The following is a 22,303-nucleotide window of genomic DNA, read 5'->3' on the forward strand; positions in this document are numbered from 1 at the left end:
AATTAATAAGCTGGGATGGAAGATTGCTGCTAATCCTCCGCCCCGGCCCGTGCTACGAGCATTCTGACAGTTAGTGTGACTCGGGGGTGTTGACTCATTTAAACTAACATATTCATCCTGCTGTAACCAGGTTTCTGTTAGGCAGAATAAATCAATATGTTGATCAATTATTATATCATTTACCAACAGGGACTTAGAAGAGAGAGACCTAATGTTTAATAGACCACATTTAACTGTTTTAGTCTGTGGTGCAGTTGAAGGTGCTATATTATTTTTTCTTTTTGAATTTTTATGCTTAAATAGATTTTTGCTGGTTATTGGTGGTCTGGGAGCAGGCACCGTCTCTACGGGGATGGGGTAATGAGGGGATGGCAGGGGGAGAGAAGCTGCAGAGAGGTGTGTAAGACTACAACTCTGCTTCCTGGTCCCAACCCTGGATAGTCACGGTTTGGAGGATTTAAGAAAATTGGCCAGATTTCTAGAAATGAGAGCTGCTCCATCCAAAGTGGGATGGATGCCGTCTCTCCTAACAAGACCAGGTTTTCCCCAGAAGCTTTGCCAATTATCTATGAAGCCCACCTCATTTTTTGGACAGCCAGCAATTCAAGGAGAACATGCGGCTAAACATGTCACTCCCGGTCCGATTGGGGAAGGGCCCAGAGAAAACTACAGAGTCCGACATTGTTTTTGCAAAGTTACACACCGATTTAATGTTAATTTTAGTGACCTCCGATTGGCGTAACCGGGTGTCATTACTGCCGACGTGAATTACAATCTTACCAAATTTATGCTTAGCCTTAGCCAGCAGTTTCAAATTTCCTTCAATGTCGCCTGCTCTGGCCCCCGGAAGACAATTGACTATGGTTGCTGGTGTCGCTAACTTCACATTTCTCAAAACAGAGTCACCAATAACCAGAGTTTGATCCTCGGCGGGTGTGTCGTCGAGTGGGGAAAAACGGTTAGAGATGTGAACGGGTTGGCGGTGTACACGGGGCTTCTGTTTAGGGCTACGCTTCCTCCTCACAGTCACCCAGTCGGCCTGCTTTCCCGGCTGCTCGGGATCTGCCAGGGGGTAACTAACGGCGGCTAAGCTACCTTGGTCCGCACCGACTACAGGGGCCTGGCTAGCTGTAGAATTTTCCACGGTGCGGAGCCGAGTCTCCAATTCGCCCAGCCTGGCCTCCAAAGCTACGAATAAGCTACACTTATTACAAGTACCATTACTGCTAAAGGAGGCCGAGGAATAACTAAACATTTCACACCCAGAGCAGAAAAGTGCGGGAGAGACAGGAGAAGCCGCCATGCTAAATCGGCTAAGAGCTAGTAGCTACGCTAAGCTAGCGGATTCCTAAAAACACGCAAAGTGAATAACGTGTAAATAATTTAGAGGTGATTCAGCAGAAGGAGTGCTTTAGTTAAGGCACGTAAAGATTACACTGGGAAACAAATCATAATCTAGATAACTAGATCAATCTAACTGCACAAATTAAACAGCTAACAGATACAGAAAAACACCGCTATGCTCCGGAACAGGAAGTGATACAATACCGCAGTGAGAGCCAACCACCAGTAGAGGCAAGCAATTAGTGTGTGAGTACTGTCTGTTGACGTTTATTATTCACTGGTTTCATTAGCTCACGTCAGCTCACGCCATTATCAGGCCACTGTAGAAAATGTGATTTTAACTTTTTTTTTTTTTTTGGTGTTTCTACACCACCTCTGCAGGAATGAACATGGAGGAAGCTAGAAGACATTAGAATGAGTTTTAGGGTGAAGTGCAGCATTAAAACAAATCAAATTATCAACTTGAACCAGGAACCTTCTGCCCTTAAAACAAGCATACTAACAACTTGGGCACCACATTGGCCCTAATTAGGAACTACAATAAATTATCCAAACCCATTCAAACACTAAGAAGATGGTCTCTGTTCAGTTCTTGAACAGCGTGTTTTTAAGTATTTCAGTGAAAAATGTATTATTATTAAAGTTCTTAAATGCAAACCACTGAAAAGGTTTCAGATTCAGTCAGCCAATACTGATGAAATAAAGTATTTTTTCTGGGTGTATTAAAGTGGTTAAGGAATGAACATTGCCCTAAAAATCATTCCAATGTCCTCTTTTTTATGGGTACTGCTGAAGAGGTGATGTGGGAAAAATTACTTTGCATTTTGTAAGGCAGCCTGATAACAGGACGTTAACTACTAAAAACTGCTTTGGAGGAAAATTTGTTATTTAGATTATTCGACTAATTGATAAAATAGCTGCTAGGTTACTTAGTAAAGAAACAGTTGTTAGTGGCATCCGTAGTGATATCATAATATATGGTTCAATGTGGTCTTCCTTGTCAATTCTCCCTGTAGCATACTACAAAAAATTCAAACTCGAATGCATTGCATCATCAACAATGATTTTTTTTAGCCAACAAATGAGATATTACGAGGACTGCTTTCTTCCATCTGCGAAATAAAGCGAAGATTCATCCCATCCTGTCTATGGCTGATGCTGAGACCCTGATTCATGCATTTGTAGTTTCTAGACTGGATGCTGCAATGTTCTATTTTCTAGTTTACCACAGTCCAGCATTGGGGGTCTCCAATTGGTTCATAATGCTGCTGCCAGACTCTTGACAGGAAGCAGAAAGTTTGACCGCATTACACCCATTTTGGCATCTCTTCACTGACTTCCTGTCTCTGTGAGGTCCAAATTTAAGGTTCTGTTACTAACCTACAAAATTATTCACAGACTAGCACCTCCCTACTTAGCTGACCTAATTAAACCCTACGTACCGGCCCGGACTCTGCATTCTCATGGTGCAGGACTACTTTGTGTCCAAAGACTAAATAAAACCTCTGTGGGACACAGAGCTTTCTTTTATTGTGCACCTGTTTTGTGGAATGAACTCCCCATGGAGATAAAACAGTCTGATTCTGTGGAGACATTCAAGACACGACTGAAGACATTTATTCTCCCTTTCGTATGGCTAGCATACTGGCATAGTATGGAACTATGCTTCCTATTCTATTAAATTAATTTTATTAGTAATCAGGGCTGTGAAATGAAAATTGTGAAATCCGAGGAAAATCTGCGGGGGGGGGGAGTACAGCTCCCCAGGAGCTGGGGTCTAGGGCTCTGTGGGGCCCCAGAATTTAATTTTTATGTAATGATACTTTTTCAGCATCTCCTGGAAAAACAAATCTCAAAATTAGTGGCTATTTAAATAATCCTATATTCAACCTTTTATTTGACCTGTCAATGATGATGTTGAAATAACAGAATATGACGTGGAAGTAGGACCTGGAATGATTTTCCTTTTAATTGTAAACCAAATTATGCATTAACTAAGACGAATTTACATGAAATTTATGAAGACTGAAAAAACTGTTACAGCATTTCAAAAACCACAGCTAAAGCTTGGAGAATATTTGGAAAATCGTGGTAAAATATCAATAACATAACTTATAGTAAAAAGTCACTTATATTCTTGTGTAAATTCCTGTAAATCCATTCAAAGCCAGTCTTTTTTCCAATGAAAGAAAGTCAACATAAATAATAAAAAAGTCATATAATCTTACTAAAATCCTGTTTGAACAGCAGAATATTTATTTTCCAAGGAGAGAAAAATCCTTACCGTGTTTTCCTGAGAGCACAGTTCACTTTTCCCATTTCTTTTATCTTTCAGGTGTGTTGATGAAAACAGCGACAATTCCACGGATTGTTGTCCTTATAAGACTTTCGAACAGTCTTTCTCGCCATCTTCTCTGTGTGCAACGTCGGCCCGTGACAGACACGCTGCACAAATCTTTTAAAAACTTGAAAGCTCTAAAAGTTTGGGATGTCCACATGCTAATTTTAGCTTAAGCGCCGCACAGGAGGCACAGCGTCGCCGCAGCAACCAACCAGTCCTGCTTTACGACAACTGTCGTAACAGCTACGCTTTGTGAGTGGCATTTTTCCTCTGCGAAACTCCGCGGATCCAAGGAAACTGATTTGTATCTGTAACACACAGATCAGTGTCCGCGGACTTATGAAAGTTACACGATGTCATTAAAAAAGAGAACGCTTTGCAATAAGCATTTTAAAAACTCAGTGATGTTCACGATTAAAGAGTACATCACTAACACCCCACCCCCGCTCCCCATGATGAAATCTGCGGAATCCACCTCACCTTAGTACTTTCTCTGCTTTCCTGTTTCTGATTCTGCTCTTTTTCTCTCTGTCCGAGGTGTGGAGGGAAATACACGGGATGCTAGACTGACCACAAGACGCCATGCCTGAAGCTGATGCAGCAGATGTTTTTGTTTTCTGTTTCTTCAGCTCTGTAAAACACTGTTAAAACCTTGTAACTGTTAGAATGGCCTAAGCAGTGGGTCACCCCTCTGAGTCTGGTCTGCTTGAGGTTTCTTCCTCTTTATCAGAGGGAGTTTTTCCCTCACCACTTTCACCTGTGTTCTTGTTCTAGGGGTTGGTAAGGTTAAACTTTACTTGTGTGGAGCACCTTGAGGCAGCTTTGTTGTGATTTTTGGCATTGTATAAAATGTAATGAATTGAAATTCAAAGACACCTCCAGTAGTACTAATACAGTGACGATTTAAACTGAGCAGTGCCTCGCTAATGTGCTTTATTTTGTAATTATGCGTTTGTTCCCCGATTTCTGACACATATGTTGTGTTTCTAAAGGCCGATTTTCTATGATGTTGCAATACACAAAAATACCAGAATAAAGAAAATTTGCCGCATTGCAGCGTGTCACTTTGTGGTTTGAAGGCAATCTATCTAAAAGGCTGGAATCAAATCAAATGGATTATTAATTGGATTACCCAGCCTTGTTTGAAATTGAAAAACACAAGTGCACAAGTGCACTCATGTCTGATATGTCCTATTCAGTTTCTGGTCCTCCCAGAATCTTTAGTCACATTTTTGTAAATTTTTATTTTTTTTTTAAATAAAGATATTTGTTTGGAGGTTACACATTTGATTAACCAGAGTATTTAATTGCAAGCAAACATTTGAATTTTATGCATTAACTGATGTTGAGTAAAATCAGTGCTGAACTGAATCCTTCCAGTAAGACTTTGATTCCAGCGCGTTCACTGGCACATTTTCTTCTTTGGGGAGTCAGTCTTAGACACTTGATATATGAGTGATGCTACAGTAGAGTGTGGACTGAAAGGAGACAATGACTCTGAGTTCAGGCAGCACACAGACAATCTTCAAACGACGCTGAGAACATATTAGGGAAACCTGAAGCACACTCAAAAAAGTGACTAAGGTGGGTTATGCACTATATATTAACTTTTGGTTTTCAGTTTACTTTTTAAAAAAGTCTGTTAAAAGCTTTAATTAAAAAATCATTATAATAAAAAAACATGTACAAATTTTCAAGTTCATTTTGTTAAATGAAATTAAAATTTTTGCTAATATCTAACCCAATAAAATCTCATGGAACCTGTTGACTCCCTGGCATCCTGTCCAGGGGGGAGTCAGACTCTCATCCACATCACGCTACAGAATCCGCGACCTACAGAGGATTTACCAAATAATACAGCATTGTTCAAGCAAACCTGTAGAAGAGTCAAGACTTTTTTGGTTTTTGCTTATGAAGGAAAAATCATACATTAATACATGTTTAGAAATTATGCCAGTTCCACTTGGGCACAAATGTTTCAGTTCCACTGTGACGGTGTGCAGTAGCAAAATTACCACAGTTGTGTCACTTTTCAAATATTTATGGACTTGACTGTAACTATTAACTCAGGATGTCACAAAAATCTGTGTCGACATCCAAACAACAACAAGAAAAATGGCCTGTGCAGTTTTTCTTAAACAACACTATTGTTTTGCACTGTTGAACGGTCACACGCATTTCTATTTTTCTGGTCAATTAGTTTACATCTGCTATATCCAGTACAGGTTGTCATCCACTAAAATTAGACATAACTGCTAACGTCTACGTCAGGTGCCAAATTTCAGACCCCAAATTACAGCTGTGACAGTGTTTGTTGAAAGCCTGAGAGGCCACGCTGACATGTGTTAATGTGAGAACTCCCGCTGCTGCCAAACAAAAGTGAGACAAAGATGAGTCAAGCTGTAAAATATAGGAGGAAGAAGTCATGAAAGGCTGTAAATGAAGTTAAGTCTGGTGCCTCCTGACGTCTGATAACATGTCTACTTCCTGATGCTGTGATGGATCAAAACATCAACACACGCTGTGCATGTGCACATGCTGTATCACTGCACAAAGTCAAGTGATCACCGTGTTCTCATAATATGTGTCAACGTGCACACGCATCCTTCAGATTAGTGCTGCCAACTGCACAGTTTTAAACTTGATTTAAAAAATTTTACAGGCTAATGTGGCGATTAATTAACTACATAAATAAACTGTCTGCACACCTTATCGATAATCTTCTCTTTCTGAACACACTGTTTTCACAGCAGATCACCAGTTTGGATTTTTTTTTTTTATTATTATCACTAATAATTTTACCAAGACAGCTCAAATTGTTTTGCGTAATGATGTTCATATTTTGGGGTACAGATTTAGTCTCACTGAGAAAGAAAGGGGTTGGCAAGATAAGTAATTCAAAAATATTTTTAAAACTAAAGCATTCATCAGATCTATTAAAATTTTTTATTTTGCTTTCATTTTGGTTCCAGTCACAGTTTCATTTGCACTGTTTTTACAAAAAGTAATACTGAAGGCAGTTATAATTCATGTGTTGCAACCAGAAGAACATTTAAAATATTACATTTTTTTAATCTCCCTGGAGCGAATGTCAGGAACTTTGTTTCCAACCTGGGGTCTGCCAAAGTTCACAGAGAGTGCACGAGGTTTTGTCTGCACTGTGGTTGTCAAAATCATTGTTTTTCTTTGGATGAACCAAAGAAAAAAGGGAGAAAACTATAATTAGTTTTGTAGGTGTTCCACAGTAAATTGTGAACCACCAAATGTTGATGAGATTGCAAAGGGCCGTAACATAGCTGAGGACAGGGAAAACTCCAAGGATTCAAATTCAAATTTATTAATTTATATAGCGCCAATTCACGATGAAATTGTCTCAAGGCGCTTCACACAACATAAAAAAACTGAATTAAAAATTTAAAACAATAAAAAGACAACCATAAAAGAATACAAGAATAAAAACACATCATAACACTAATGATAAAACAGGGAAAACAAATGAGTCTTTAAACGTGACTTAAAAGTCTCCACAGTATCTGACTGCCGAATGTGTGCCGGGAGATCGTTCCACAGAGCTGGGGTACGGTAGGAGAAAGCTCTGTGACCGGCAGACTTTTTATTCACCCTGAGAACACATAGAAGTCCTGCACCCTGAGAATGCAGGGCCTGAGCTAGTACATAGGGGCTTACCAGGTCAGCCACAGAGGGAGGTGCAAGTCCATGAACAGTTTTATAAACTAATAACAGTACTTTAAAATCTTATCTTGCAACGACTGGAAGCCAGTGCAGGGATGCCAAAATGGGCGTAATGTGGTCAAACTTTCTGCTTTGTGTCAAAAGTCTGGCAGCAGCATTTTGAACCAGCTGAAGACCCCTAATTCTGGACTGCGGTAAACCAGAAAATACAGCATTACAATAGTTCAATCTAGAAGAGACAAATGCATGAATCAAAGTCTCAGCATCAGCCATAGACAGGATGGGACGAATCTTTGCTATAGTTCGCAAATGGAAGAAAGCAGTCCTCGTAATGTCTCTAATGTGGAGATCAAAGGACAACGTAGGATCAAAAATTACCCCAAGGTTCCTCACTTTATCCGTATGATGTATAACACACGAACCTAAGCTAAGTGCTAGCTGATCAAATTGATGCCAATACCTCGCTGGACCAAGAACCATAACTTCCGTGTTATCAGAATTTAAAAGTAGGAAATTACTAGACATCCAACTTCTTACTGATGCTCTTGATGATCTGCATCATCAAAGTTGAGCTCTTCCAGGTGAGTGGAGATGCTGTTTCAATCAGTATCATCCTTACAGACTGGAAGAAAGGACTTGTCTAGATCTGGAAAGGAAACGGTGACTGCATGGTTAGCAACAACTATTGGGGTATCGTATTGGTCTCTGACCCGGGAAACGTGCCTCTGCATTCCAGCTCTGCAGCAGGGTACTCATTGGGACATACTGAGAATCTGTAGGATCCCCAACACATTGTTGTACATCAAAGCCATCCTATACACAGACACTGTGAGTGCTTTAAAGAGAAGAGGAAGACAATCTTGAGCTTTTCATAGTGAAGACTAGTATTCCTCAGGGATGTGTTCTGGGCCCTACACTGTCCAATGCTTGTATGCACTGGGTGCTGGGTAGGGTTGTGGAAACCAGTGACTTAGATGGTTCTGTTGGTGAGGAAAGCTTTACTGACCTCACCTTCATGGACAATGCTGTGATCTTTATGGAATCAAAGGATACCCTGATACCCAAGCTCAGCTGAGTGAGGAATCTGAGTGTCTCAGCTTGTGATTGTCCTGGATCAATACAAAGATCCACGGTTTCAGTGTCTTCATGGTCTCAGCCACCAGAAGAGTATCTGTATGCAGTGAAAGTGTTGACCTTGTAGAGACATTCACTTATCTCAGCAGTAACTTTTAATATCTCTGGGTCCACCAGGAATGAAACCAAAGTCTATATATTGATAACCCAACTCCTAACCCACTGAGCTTCCTGTTGTACTGTATTAATTAGACAGGCAATGATTTACTTTCAAAGGAACACTTTGAGGAACTCCTGCATCAGACTGGAGCGCCCTCTATAGTAGACATGGGCTGATAACTGGTTTCACGGTATACCACGGTATGAAAAAGCCACAGTATCAAAACCACTAAAATTTTCCATTATACTGTCCCTACGGTATGAGCGGGTTATGAGAATTCTTGACAGGCAGAGCGGAGGCACCCGCTGCCGCCCTTCCCCATGATGCGCACCTCTGTCTCTGTTTACAAACAGACAGCTAATGTTAGCTAGCTCTGCATCATGACTGAAGGAGGCGAAGTCTGCACTGAACTTCTCCCTCGGTCTAAAAGGACCAAGTCGGCTTTTTCATTTTCTGTGGAACAGCCCTTCAAGCCAAAATCGGTGGCAATACAGTACCGGCCCACAAAGCTATGGTCTGTGTCGGACGCGGAGCGATTCAAGATACCCGCAAAGGATTACATGGAAGGAGTAAACTTTGTCCCATCTTTGAAACCACTGAGAAGTACAAGCGGTGGACTCGAGTCGCACTTGTGGTCGACCAAATTTCTCCCACAAACATGTCAAGAAGGACAAATACATCCATTCCAAGCACTTTGTTGGTGAAGCTGGGCCAAGTATTGAGCATCCAGAGTTCCGGACCTTATTCCAACCACGTTTCTCCCTAAGCAAGTAAGTCATGTTTCCCACGGGGCAGATGCTACATATCTCAAAGAGTGACTATTATTTTGGTATTTTCTCTAAAGTTATCAGTGGTATAGTGCTCGTAGCGGTAGACATCACATCAATTAGTGCTCCTAAATCACACGCGCTTCATATGCAAATAGCCATAATGTTGTTAAAGCACATTTTAAAGCTATACATAATATCGTGAAACTGCGGTATTTTTGCCCAGGGTTATCATACTGTCCAAATCTCATACCGGCCCATGCCTACTCTATAGTAAGGGCAGTGCTGGAAGCTGATGGAGGATCATCATCATTTTCCCTGGTGGAAGTCACTGAAGTAGTCAAACAACTCTGCAGTGGTAAAGCCCCGAGGGTTGATGAGATCCATCCAGAAATGCTGAAGGCTCTGGGTCAGCCGCCCAATTAATTAACCACCATTACGTATCTATATTATGTACACTCAGATAATTTATGAACACGACGTACAACTTTTTTACCAAATACCTGGTTGACAAATCAATCTCGGTGTGAGGAATTCGGAAGAAAAAAAAATGCAGAAATGAATAACACCAGCATCATCCTTTTGGATATTTTCAACTGGGAAACTCCAACATCCCATAAGTCTTAGCTTCAACATCAGCCCAGCTCAGGCCAACCCATCATTAAAATAATCAAGTCACCCCTGTTCTCCATCCATTTATTTGTGTTTAGTCATGAACCTTTCTGTTGAAGACAATATTAAATTTGTACTCACTACTTCTGACCGTCCGTCCCTGCATGCGTTTTGGAAGCGGGCTTGCCTCTCCTCATGGGGCCGGTCTCTGAAGCCAGTATATTTAATCTGAAACAACAACAAAAAAACCTTAAAAGCAGCACAGATATACTCTGATTGCGTGGAACACTGCAAATAGGGCTGTTTGACAGTGAAAGGTGATGCCTGCTGGCAGCAGTAGTCTGCAATTTAAAGCCACAGGAATTTTGATTTAAAGCAGCTCTACATTACCAAAAAGAAGAAGCAAAAAAACACTGTTACACATACGAAAAAACCTTCTAGGCATGTTTGTGTTTCTGTATAAATATGATTTGGAGATTATTTTGTCTTCATTAGGGTGCTAGTAAAATCCTTTCCAAAATGTTTTTTTTTTCCAAAACAAATAAAGAGACACATGATTACACATTCTTTTCTTGATATAATGCACATCTGAAAGTGCATTATATCAAGAAAACAAGTTAAAATGCAAACTTCAAACACCCAGTCCACACTGTAACCGAAAAATAAAAAATAGAGCTACTTTTTAATACTTAGTAGCACTCTGTCGTGAAGAATCATTTTTGTTGCATTTTCGCCTTATGATTTTTTTCCCTCCAAATCAATACTGTGCATATCTTGATTATAAACTATAAATTATAAAAAAAAATTTAAGAATGTCAAGGATGCTTCAAAAATAACGACGTTTAAAGAGTTATCAAACAATGTTTATGAATTAAAAGGGAGTATAAAGACACACATGATAATTTTTAATTCATATGACCTGAGTGAGTCTGGCTGTAGGTAGAGGAAAAACAAAATTTTTATCGCAGGTTTGTCGAACGGGGACGTGTTTGTGAACGAAAGAAACCGACATGTTTTGTGAGTCTTAAAACATTTGATTAAAAAAAAAAAAAAAAAAAGCTTAACTTTTTAAAAACTTGGCAGTGCGGTTTTTGTGCCGTGGAAGTGGACTCGCTGTGCGCCGAACTCACCTCACACTCGCGGCTCAGTTTGCGGAAAAACTCCTCATTCTCAAACTTGCTCCTCTGGTCCGGGACGACCCGCGGCATCTTCGAGCTGAGGACGGAATATTTGGCTTCTTTCTGGTCTCTCCTCGCAGCCAAAGTTCAGACTCGAGCGTCTTGTCGTCCCTCACTCGCTTACTTCTCTTCCGTGTTTCTCTCTCTCTCTCTCTCTCTCTCTCCTCGCGCGCGCTCTCTCCACCCCCCCCTTCCCCGTGTGGAGCAATGCGCTCGCGCCGCGGATGGTGGCTCGTGCGCTTCTGCCTCCAGATGACTCCCCCCCCCCCCCTGTCATTTTCAATTTCATTTCAATGGAGCTTTATTGACACGGGAAACATAAATTTACATTGTCAAAGCAAGCAAAAAATAAAAAATTAAGATCTACATACAGTCAATATTCTACAGTAAATAAATGTGTAAACAGGAGACGTGGGATTGAAATAATAGTAAAAATTGTGCTTTCAGTATAAAAATATACTATCCTATGAAATGTGTTATACATAGATAAAGTGACATCGCAGTTTAATATCCTGTTTTGGGGTTTACAGTGGTTTATGTCTGTTGCTCTCCCTCTCTCTCTCTCTCTCTCTCTCATCAGACTACCTCAAACTTTAAAGTGCTGCCCCTCCTCCTTGCAAAAAGCGTCAAATACCTATGGATTTATCACCATTATATATATATATATATATATATATATATAATTTTTGATAACTTATTCAGTTGTCAAATTATATCTGTCTATACAGCTTTCTGTTATATTATATTATACTATATCTCTATATACAATCATATATAAATAAACATATAAATTAATAATATAATACAATAGAAATTCTATATATTATAAATTAACATAACAATATAAATTTTATACATTATATGTATAATGTATAAATTTTATATACATTTTTATAATTTGACAACTGAATAAGTTGTCAAAAATTGTTATATATAAAATGTATAATATAACGCAATGCTAAAATACCCTCAGCCATATGAACATAAAAATATTAAACAGAATGTGACCTACTGACCTCTTAAAATAGGTCAAGGTTAACCATCTTTGAAGTTGTCCAAGGTCTGTGTCCCAAGAATTGTCCCTGTGAATTTGAAGACTCTGGCAGTAATAGGATTGGACTTACGCTGAGCACAGACAGACGGACGGATGGACGGACGCAAAGTCTTCGCAAAACCCGATGGCCATATTCTGGCTTCAGGCAAAAATTTATATTGTGCTAATTTATATTATATAGAATTTATATTGTATTATATTAATTTATAGTACATGTATATATTTAGATATTTAGATAGATAGATAGATAGATAGATAGATAGATAGATAGATAGATAGATAGATAGATAGATAGATAGATAGATAGATAGATAGATAGATAGATAGATAGATAGATAGATAGATAGATAGATAGATAGACAAAATGTGGTAATACATAACTTTTTTCTACATTGGTATTTCTATTTTCCCAGGAGCTTTATGTTCATTTATTACTTTATTAACAATGCAGGGGGAAAGCCCCTTTTTTTCTTCTTAGTTTATTGTGGCGTCTTGTCATCTTTAAAACCTATTCCTGAAATATTTGTGACAGTTTAGACCAAAAATGGTTGTGTGGGGCTGTGTGTGGTGGGGGGGGGCATAAGAACTGCGCCTTTAACTAAAAGCAACTTTTGTAGGTGGTTGCTTTCATTGGTACAAAAAAAAAAAAGATTGAATTAAAAAATACACATATGCTCACACACACAAAAAGCAACGTTAGAAAAAGTCTCGATCAACTGCTGACGCGACTTGTTTCTCACCGCTGGAACATTTGGTTCATTCAAAATTACGAGCTTTTTTCTTAAGTACTTGAATGCAGCACCAGTCTACTTCCTGGCTCCGCCGAGTCGCTCTTGTGACTGCTGTAGACTCCCCCTCTCCCCCCCCCCCCCCAAATAATATTACGAGGCCACGCGACTCGGACCCTTTCACCGCGCGTGCGCAAGCGCTGCAGAAACTGCACAGAAAGTTTGAGAAGAGTGATGTGTTTGAGAAAAATAACTTTTAGTTAAAGCAAAAATGTATTTCAGTCCATCTAAACTTTGAAAAAGTTTGAAAGAGAGAGACAGAGGGGAGAGAGAGAAACGTGATTGTTAGTTGCACAATCAGCCACAAATCCTAAATAAACTATGAACAAGAATCTGCAAGATTAAGGTGTGCGCACGTTGGGGAGGTGATGGTGGAGGTTAAAGGCTTGCCAGCAGAGGATTGGTTCTATTCCCATCAAACTGGGGAATAACAGTTGTGCAGTTGAGCACCTTGTCTGTGTGTGTGCGCGCGCGCGCGCGCGCGCGTGTGCTTTGAGCTTCTTTATCAGATGTGGGGAAAAGCACTACAGAAATTAAATTCCTTTTCCATTATCATGAAGCAGTGGGTCCCAAACTGAGTCATGGGGACCTCCTGAAGGGCATAACATCATTTCACCGGGGAACAGAAGAAGTTGTGTAAAACTGTGGAGTTAAAAAAGAAAACCTCAGTCAACCTCAGACAAAATATACAAGATTTGACTAAATATAGTAAGATTAAATCAGAACGACAGGTAAGGTTTATCTCCCAGACATATTGTCCTTGGGGTTTGTTATTGGTTTTGACAGTCTTATGGCTTTTGTGTCTAAAAGTTCTCATTTTTCTTTTTTTTTCAATTACTAATTTGTATATACGAGGTCTGTCCATAAAGTATAGGTTCTTTTTATTTTTTTAAAAACTATATGGATTTCATTCATATGTTTTTACGTTAGACATGCTTGAACCCTCGTGCGCATGCGTGAGTTTTTCCACGCTTGTCGGTGACGTCATTCGCCTGTGAGCACGCCTTGTGGGAGGAGTCGTCCAGCCCCTCATCGGAATTCCTTTGTCTGAGAAGTTGCTGAGAGACTGGCGCTTTGTTTGATCAAAATTTTTTCTAAACCTGTGAGACACATCAAAGTGGACACGGTTCGAAAAAATTAAGCTGGTTTTCAGTGAAAATTTTAACGGCTGATGAGAGATTTTGAGGTGATACTGTCGCTTTAAGGACTTCCCATGGTGCGAGACGTCGCACAGCGCTCTCAGGCGGCGTCATCAGCCTGTTTCAAGCTTAAAACCTCCACATTTCAGGCTCTATTGATCCAGGACGTCGTGGGAGAACAGAGAAGTTTCAGAAGAAGTCGGTTTCAGCATTTTATCCGGATATTCCACTGTTAAAGGAGATTTTTTTAATGAAAGACGTGCGGACGGGTCCGCGCGTCGGCTCGCAGCTGCTGCGACGCTCCGGCACAGGAAAAACACCTCTGTTGGAAGCCTTAAGGACAAGTTGGAACATGTCCAGCTGTTAAACAATTTCTCATATACTCACTCCACTGAAAGCCATCAAAAGCCGCCTGGATTTTACAAATGGTTATCAACACGGAGGTGTTTTTCCTGTGCCGCCGCACCGCGCCGGCTGCGACCTGTGGTCTTTCTGTGTGGAGTTTGCATGTTCTCCCCGTGTTTGCATGGGTTTCCACCCACATTTAAAGACATGCAGGTTAGGTGAATTGGAAACTTTATAATCATCCAAGTCTCCCTTACAAAAGAGATCTCAATCTCAATGAGACTAACCTGGTTAAACAGAGGTTAAAAACTAATCTGGTGGATCTGGCAGATCCTGGATCTGTATTCAGATTTCTCTTAAAATCTAACCAACACTTTGTAATGGATGTAACAATACCATGGCTCTATAATACAATATGAATTCCAATCATGATACACTGATCATGGTTCAATACGTATTGTAATACACAATTAGCAATTAACTGTTACAAATCAAAAATTCATTTTAAAGCAAGAGATACGACGTCACTGATACACAAACCTCCTGAATTGAAAAATGTACTATGAACCAGATGATAGCTTAATTTTAATATTATGAAATGGTTATGTGTTGCTGCTACTTTGGTGCCTTAAAACTCAAAAAACAAACTCAACATGTCTGACAGTGGTAGCCAGGATAGTGCATAAATGTACTGTATTTTCCAGAGTATACATTGATTAAAAAAAAAAAAAAAAAAATTAGGAGGTCCTGTGACTTATATGAAAAATGCTGCATTATCAAGTATGGCCACAAGATGGCATTAACTACACACATAACAAGCTGCTCAATGAGGTACTGTGATTCACACTCCAGACAAGAAGAAGAAGAAGCAGAAGATGATAAAGAGAAGAAGCTCCAAATGAGAAAAATGTCTTAGAGAATGAGTAAATTTAATAAATCATGCTCACTACCTGAAAGGCTATGCTCTGGAACGAAAAAGAGGGAATATAAGTTTTACATTGCTCAGAACAACACTTGTCTCTGTAAGAGACAAGTACAGAAATGAGAAGTTAGCTAAGCCAAGATAATTCTGTCATCTTTTATAAATGTTTTGCAAGAGTTTTCAAACTTTTACCTTGCATATGATCTTCTGTTTAGTGGCCAAAAAATTAAATGGCCACCTGCTAAAATTCCACCAATTTGCTTATTAGCTTCTGCTGGCTAAAACAGTGTTCGTACTATAAAGAAATAATGCAGTGATTGAATTCATTTTGCTACTTGTTGCATGAAGTGGTAGCAATACTTTTTCAAAAATTAATGTGACTTACACTCCTATATAACTTACAATATGAAAAATCCCAAACTTTAATTTGGTTCACAATATGTTGACACAGTCATACTGGTTCTGAACAGTAAAGTTATGTTATGTTATGTTATGTTAAGTTAGTTTTGCTATGCTGACAACAGCTGTCTTCTTTTTCTGGGCTTCTGTTATGCTTTCTGCGACTGCATGTGGTGCTGCCTCCTCCAGTGGTGAACAAGAAACAAGCGGAGGCTATGCAAATGTGCAGAATAACAAAAAAAACTGGAGAAAGGCCTATGAAATTTTGTGAAATATGTATTTGAAGGTAAGCAATGCCACTTTTTAAATATTCTAATTGACTGTGGAAAAGTGAATTTCTACATTTAAAAAGTACTGTTCTTGAATTGTATTGTGAGCAGAGGTACATATCCTGATCCCTATTCACACTAATTTTGCAGTGATAAAGGTTTAATGTTGAAATAAGCAAATGATTATGATTCATAAAATTGTCATCCTGCATGCTAACTGTTATGTACATTTTTATAAAACATTTATGTTGTGTGTTGTTGTTGTTCTTCATTAAATCAACATTTCTTTCATGGGGTAGATGATTTTAAAAGGTACCACAGTACTCATTTTGAAAATACAACACGATTCAATACAGGCTGTACAATACATGATTACACCCCTACTCTTAAGTCATTGTCATGGCAAAAACTCGGTGGGGAAGAATACTGTCTCTTGATCAATTGCTCAAGGTTAGAGCATAGAAAACGTACATCCATGGTTGAACTGGAGACACCTGTGTGGTAGTTTGTTTAACGTAGGAATGTCGTTGCACACCGGCAAACACACGGTCCTTGACAGATCTATAGCCTGGGAAATCCCAGACAAACAGGTTCTGAGAACCTGCTACAGCCTTCATCTGCTTTCACAGCCATTGGGTTACAAGCCATCACATCCTCCACCTGATCCACATTTGAGGACTTCTTGTTTCACCAGAATTCCATTAGTCGTCTTATGATGAAGGCCCCTGTTGGGCCGTCACGGTTACCGTAGTGGCCACGGGGCATGCAAGGTCCCCACCGTATTTCATCCAACCAGGCAATCCCCTACTTGACCTGTTGTTCAGGTGTCACAACATGGATGAGGGGTTGGATTTTGACACCCACCCTTAAGTACGGTGCATCTGGAAAGTATTCACAGCGCTTCACCTTTTTCACATTTTGTTATGTTACAGCCTGATTCCAAAATGGAGTAAATTGATTTTCTCCCTCAAAATTCTACTCACAAAACCCCACAATGACAACATGAAAAAAAATTACTTTTTGAAATTTTTGAAAATTTATTAAAGATAAGAAACTACAACCCCAACTCCAATGAAGTTGGGACATTGTGTAAAATGTAAATAAAAACAGAATACAGTGATTTGCAAATCCTCTTCAACCTATATTCAATTGAATTCACCACAAAGACAAGATATTTAATGTTCAAACTGATAAACTTTATTGTTTTTGTGGAAATATTTGCTCATTTTGAAATGGATGCCTGCAACACATTTCAAAAAAGTTGGGACGGGGCAACAAAAGACTGGGAAAGTTGATGAGTGCTCAAAGAACACCTGTTTGGAACATTCCACAGGTGAACAGGTTAATTGGAAACAGGTGAGTGTCATGATTGGGATTAAAAGGAGCATCCCCAAAAGGCTCAGCCATTCACAAGCAAAGATGGGGCGAGGATCACCACTTTGTGAACAACTGCATAAAAAAATAGTCCAACAGTTTAAGAACAATGTTTCTCAATGTTCAATTGCAAGGAATTTAGGGAATCCATCATCTATAGTCCATAATATAATCAGAAGATTCAGAGAATCTGGAGAACTTTCTACATGTAAGCGGCAAGGCCGAAAACCAACATTGAATGCCCGTGACCTTCAATCCCTCAGGCAGCGCTGCATTAAAAACTGACATCATTGTGTAAAGGATCTTACCGTGTGGGCTCAGGAACACTTCAGAAAACCGTTGTCTGTTAACACAGTTTGTCACTACATCTACAAGTGCAAGTCAAAACTCTACCATGCAAAGGAAAAGCCATACATCAACAACATCCAGAAATGCCGCTGCCTTCTCTGGGCCCGAGCTCATTTGAAATGGACAGACGCAAAGTGGAAAAGTGTGCTGTGGTCTGATGAGTCCACATTTCAAATTGTTTTTGGAAATCATGGACGTTGTGTCCTCCAGACAAAAGAGGAAAAAGACCATCCAGATTGTTACCAGCGCAACTTCAAAAGCCAGCAACTGTGATAGTATGGGGGTGTGTTAGTGCCCATGGCATGGGCAACTTACACATCTGTGATGGTACTATCAATGCTGAAAGGTACATCCAGGTTTTGGATCAACACATGCTGCCATCCAAGCAACGGCTTTTCCAGGGACGTCCCTGTTTATTTCAGCAAGACAATGCCAAGCTACATTCTGCACATGTTACGACAGCGTGGCTTCGCAATAAAAGAGTGCGGGTACTAGACTGTCCTGCCTGCAGTCCAGACCTGTCGCCCATTGAACATGTGTGGCACAATATTAAGCGCAAAATACCCCGGACTGTTGAACAACTGAGTCGTACACCAAGCAAGAATGGCAAAGAATTCCACCTACAAAGCTTCAACAATTAGTGTCCTCAGTTCCCAAACGCTTATTGAGTGTTGTTAGAAGGAAAGGTGATGTAACACAGTGATAAACATACCACTGTCCCAGCTTTTTTGAAATGGGTTGCAGGCATCCATTTCAAAATGAGCAAATATTTGGACAAAAACAATAAAGTCTGTCAATTTGAACATTAAATATCTTGTCTTTGTGGTGTATTCAATTGAATATAGGTTGAAGAGGATTTGCAAATCATTGTATTCTGTTTTTATTTACATTTTACACAACGTCCCAACTTCATTGGAATTGGGGTTGGAAGAAATCACACGTACGTAAGTATTCACACCCTTTGCCAATACTTTGTTGATGCGATCAATCAGATTCAGGTCTGGGCTCTGGCTGGGCCACTCAACGACATTCACAGCGTTGTGCTGGAGCCACTCCTTTGATATCTTGGCTGTCTGCTTAGGGTCGTTGTCCCGCTGAAAGATAACTTTTTGCTCCAGTCTGAGGTCAAGAGCGCACTGGAGCAGGTTTTCATCCAGGATGTCTCTTGCATTCATCTTTCCCTCGATCCTGACTAGTCTCCCAGTTCCTGTTGCAGAAAAACATCCCCACAGCATGATGCTGCCACCACCACGCTTCACTGTAGGGATGGTGCCTGGTTTCCTTTAAACATAACACCTGGCATTCATGCCAAACAGTTAAATCTTTGTCTCATCAGACAAAGATTGAACTTTCTCATGGTGTAAGAGTCCTTCAGGTGCCTTTTGGCAAACTCCAGGTGGGCTGTCATGTGCCTTTTACTAATGAGTGGCTTCCGTCTGACCACTCTACCATACAGGCCTGATTGGTGGATTTCTGCAGAGATGGTTGTCCTTCTGGAATGTTCTCCTCTCTCTAGAGAGGAATGCTGGAGCTCTGACAAAGTGACCATTGGTCAACTGGTCACCTCCCTGACCAAGGCCCTTCTCCCCGCATCGCTCAGTTTAGACGGGCGTCCAGCTCTCGGAAGAGTCCTGGTGGATCTGAACTTCTTCCATTTATGAATGATGGAGGCCACAGTGCTCACTGGGACCTTCAAAACAGCAGAAATGTTTCTGTACTCTTCCCCAGATTTGTGCCTTTAGACAATCCTGTCTCTGAGGTCTATAGACAATTCCCTTGACTCCATGCTTGGTTTGTGCTCTGACATACACTGTCAGCTGTGGGACCTTATATGTAGACAAGTGTGTATCTTTCCAGATCCTGTCCAATCAGCTGAATTTACCCCAAGTGGACTTCAGTTAAGCTGTAGAAACATCTCATGGATGATCAGTGGAAACAGGATGAACCTGAGCTCAATTTTGAGCTTCATGGGAAAGCCTGTGAATACTTATGTACACGTGATTTCTTAGTTTTTAAATTTTTTTAAGAAATTTGCAAAAACCTAAAATAAATAAATAAATAATACTTTTTTCCACATTGTCATTATGGAGTATTGTGTGTGCAATGTTGAGGGAAAAAAGTTTATTCCATCCATTTTGGAATAAGGTTGTAACATAGCAAAATGTGGAAAAGTGAAGCGCTGTGAATATTTTCCAGATGCGCGGTACCTGGAGTGCAGCACAAGCAGTGTAAAAAGTACGGGCTGCCACATATCAAAACCTCCCCACCTAAATAACTAGGGTGTCAGCTCTTTGTATAATACCAGAAACGAGACCATTTTTGCCACATTTGTTTTGTGGTGTCAGAATAGAATAGATTGGAAATACTTTATTCATCCCAAGGTGGGAAATTTCTTTGCAGTAGCAGCATTTACACTTAGACAGTGCACCCTTGTTCCCACTATTAATAGTAGAATAAAATAAGGAATAAAATAGAAATAAAATATATAAAATTAAATTCGAAATAAAGAAAAAAATACAACGTATAACAAAGTGTGCAATAATAATGTACAGTGTGCAGTAATAATGTACAGTAACAGTATATTAGAGCCGATATATGGATTAGCAGTATACACCAGATGTCATGGGGTGTCTCAATATACTGATAAAGGATGGATCAGCTTTTATTATACAGTGTGATAGCATGTGGCAGGAAAGATGTCCTGTATCTGTCCCTTCGACAGCGGAGCTGAAGCAGCCTGTGTGAGAAGCTGCTCCACTGTTCGACCACTGTACGGTGGAGAGGATGCTGTTCATTATCCATAATGGACAACAACTTCCTCAGTGTCCTCCTCTCCACCACCATCTCCAGCGACTCCAGCCCTTGACCAAGTGCAGAGCCAGCTCTGTTAATGATCTTGTTCAGTCTATCTGAATCCCTGGCTCTGATGCTGCTGCCCCAACCCACAGCAGCAAAGAAAATGGCACCGGCAACAACACTATTGTAGAACATCTCCAACATCTTGCTGCACACATTGAAGGATCTCAGCTTCCTCAGGAAATAGAGTCTACTCATCCCCTTCTTGCACACAGCGTCAGTATTAGATGCCCAGTCTAGTCTGTTGCCAATCACCACTCCCAAGTATTTGTAGTCCTCCACCTCCTCCACCACCTCCCCCCTAATCCTAAGTGGCAGTAAAGTCGTCTTCTTCCTCCTGAAGTCAATCACCATCTCTCTTGACTCTATCAGGGTTTGTGTGCCTGGAAGCGAAGCTTCGGGCTGCACCATATGCTCGGGATCCCCTTCATGAAGAAAAACACTCTTTTTACGAGCCACATGTTAGTGATTTCCACCATAACCTTCTTCCATGCAGATGCCCAGAGGAGCACGCTCGCAGTGTTTTACTGCTACAAACTGGCCCATTGTGTGTGGGTGTGTGTGTGTGTGTGTGTGTGTGTGTGTGTGTGTGTGTGTGTGTGTGTGTGGTGTGTGTGTGTGTGTGTGTGTGTATGTGTGTGTGTGTGTGTGTGTGTGTGTGTGTGTGTGTGTGTGTGTGTGTGTGTGTGTGTGTGTGTGTTTTAGCTGCAGGCCAAACAGTGTGTGAGTGATTAACAGCAGAAGCTGGTGTAGCAGTAAAAGGTTCATTAATTAATCAGATCATCTGTGGTTGCCATGGTAAAGAGTTCTGACATGTAGTCTGTGCTCATCGTCACGCTTTGCACGCTTTATTGCACATTTTGATTTTAAGTTTGTGCAGAGCAGGAAAGGTTTGAGAGCGTGCACTGATGGTGCACGTTGACCCAAACACCACATGACGGAACTGGTTTGCATCCGGACCACCAAGACCACATGTGTTGCCCAGAATTGGAGTTCAGGAGTAGGTTTGAGGTCAAGGTCTTGGAGTTTTCAACAGGATAACAATCCAAAACACACATCCAACAACACAGAAGTGAGTGTGAAAAAGAAAGGATGGACCGTTTTAAATTGGTCAGACATGAGTCCTGACCTAAATCCCATGGAAAACCTTTGGCGAGAGCTGAAATATACCACTGCAAAAAGGAATCCTGGAAACTTAACCCTTAGATGCACGAGTGACTGGACCCTACACTCTTCTATAAGTGGGTCAAAAATGACCCATATTAGAATCAATGTGTTTTTAAGCCATTTTTGTCATTTTGGTTAAAAATAATCACTTGTAGCCTATAATATTTAGTATTATATTTAGGACCACACAAGAATGATTTTATGTTTGAAATATCTTTATTTTTTATTTTTTAACATTTTTGAAAAAAGAAAATTACCCAGAACAACATTCGAACAACGTGAACACCTATTTTTGACGTTGCGATCTTTGTTGCTTGGGCAGATCTGACACCTCTTCCTCTTTGGTTGGCCCTGTCTGCTTCTTTCCTGTGGCTGGGTTGTGGCTTTTGTCACCCCACACCTTTCCATTGCTTCAATAATCGAGGTTTGCAGTTGGGGGCAGCCTTCCAGTCGACTCCTCATGTGTGGTGTGA

At 40.3% G+C, this 22,303-nt stretch overlaps 1 protein-coding gene and 1 long non-coding RNA gene across 5 annotated transcripts in view; both read right to left on the bottom strand.

Moving 5' to 3' along the window:
* cbfb (core-binding factor subunit beta) overlaps positions 1 to 11,341 on the bottom strand; it is a 73,773-nt gene extending 62,432 nt beyond the window's left edge. For 2 of the 4 annotated variants that reach the window (XM_034177094.1, XM_034177093.1), the window contains exons 1-2: positions 11,122 to 11,340; positions 10,133 to 10,219 (exon numbers count right to left, since the gene is read on the bottom strand). In XM_034177094.1, coding sequence (XP_034032985.1) covers positions 10,133 to 10,219; positions 11,122 to 11,199 — 165 coding nt within the window. In that variant the 5' untranslated portion in view covers positions 11,200 to 11,340. Of the gene's footprint in view, positions 1 to 10,132; positions 10,220 to 11,121 lie in introns of all 4 variants that reach the window. The other 2 variants (XM_034177092.1, XM_034177091.1) reach the window with 1 other exon arrangement.
* Positions 11,342 to 11,597: 256 nt separating this feature from the next.
* LOC117516185 lies at positions 11,598 to 21,968 on the bottom strand. The gene is made up of 3 exons (XR_004562326.1): positions 21,864 to 21,968; positions 21,015 to 21,017; positions 11,598 to 11,609 (listed from the first exon to the last, which is right to left on the bottom strand). It is a non-coding gene; the product is annotated as an uncharacterized LOC117516185 (long non-coding RNA).
* Between the last annotated feature and the right edge of the window lie 335 nt (positions 21,969 to 22,303).

The sequence above is a fragment of the Thalassophryne amazonica genome, chromosome 8, assembly GCF_902500255.1.
Source record: "Thalassophryne amazonica chromosome 8, fThaAma1.1, whole genome shotgun sequence".
NCBI lineage: Eukaryota > Metazoa > Chordata > Actinopteri > Batrachoidiformes > Batrachoididae > Thalassophryne > Thalassophryne amazonica.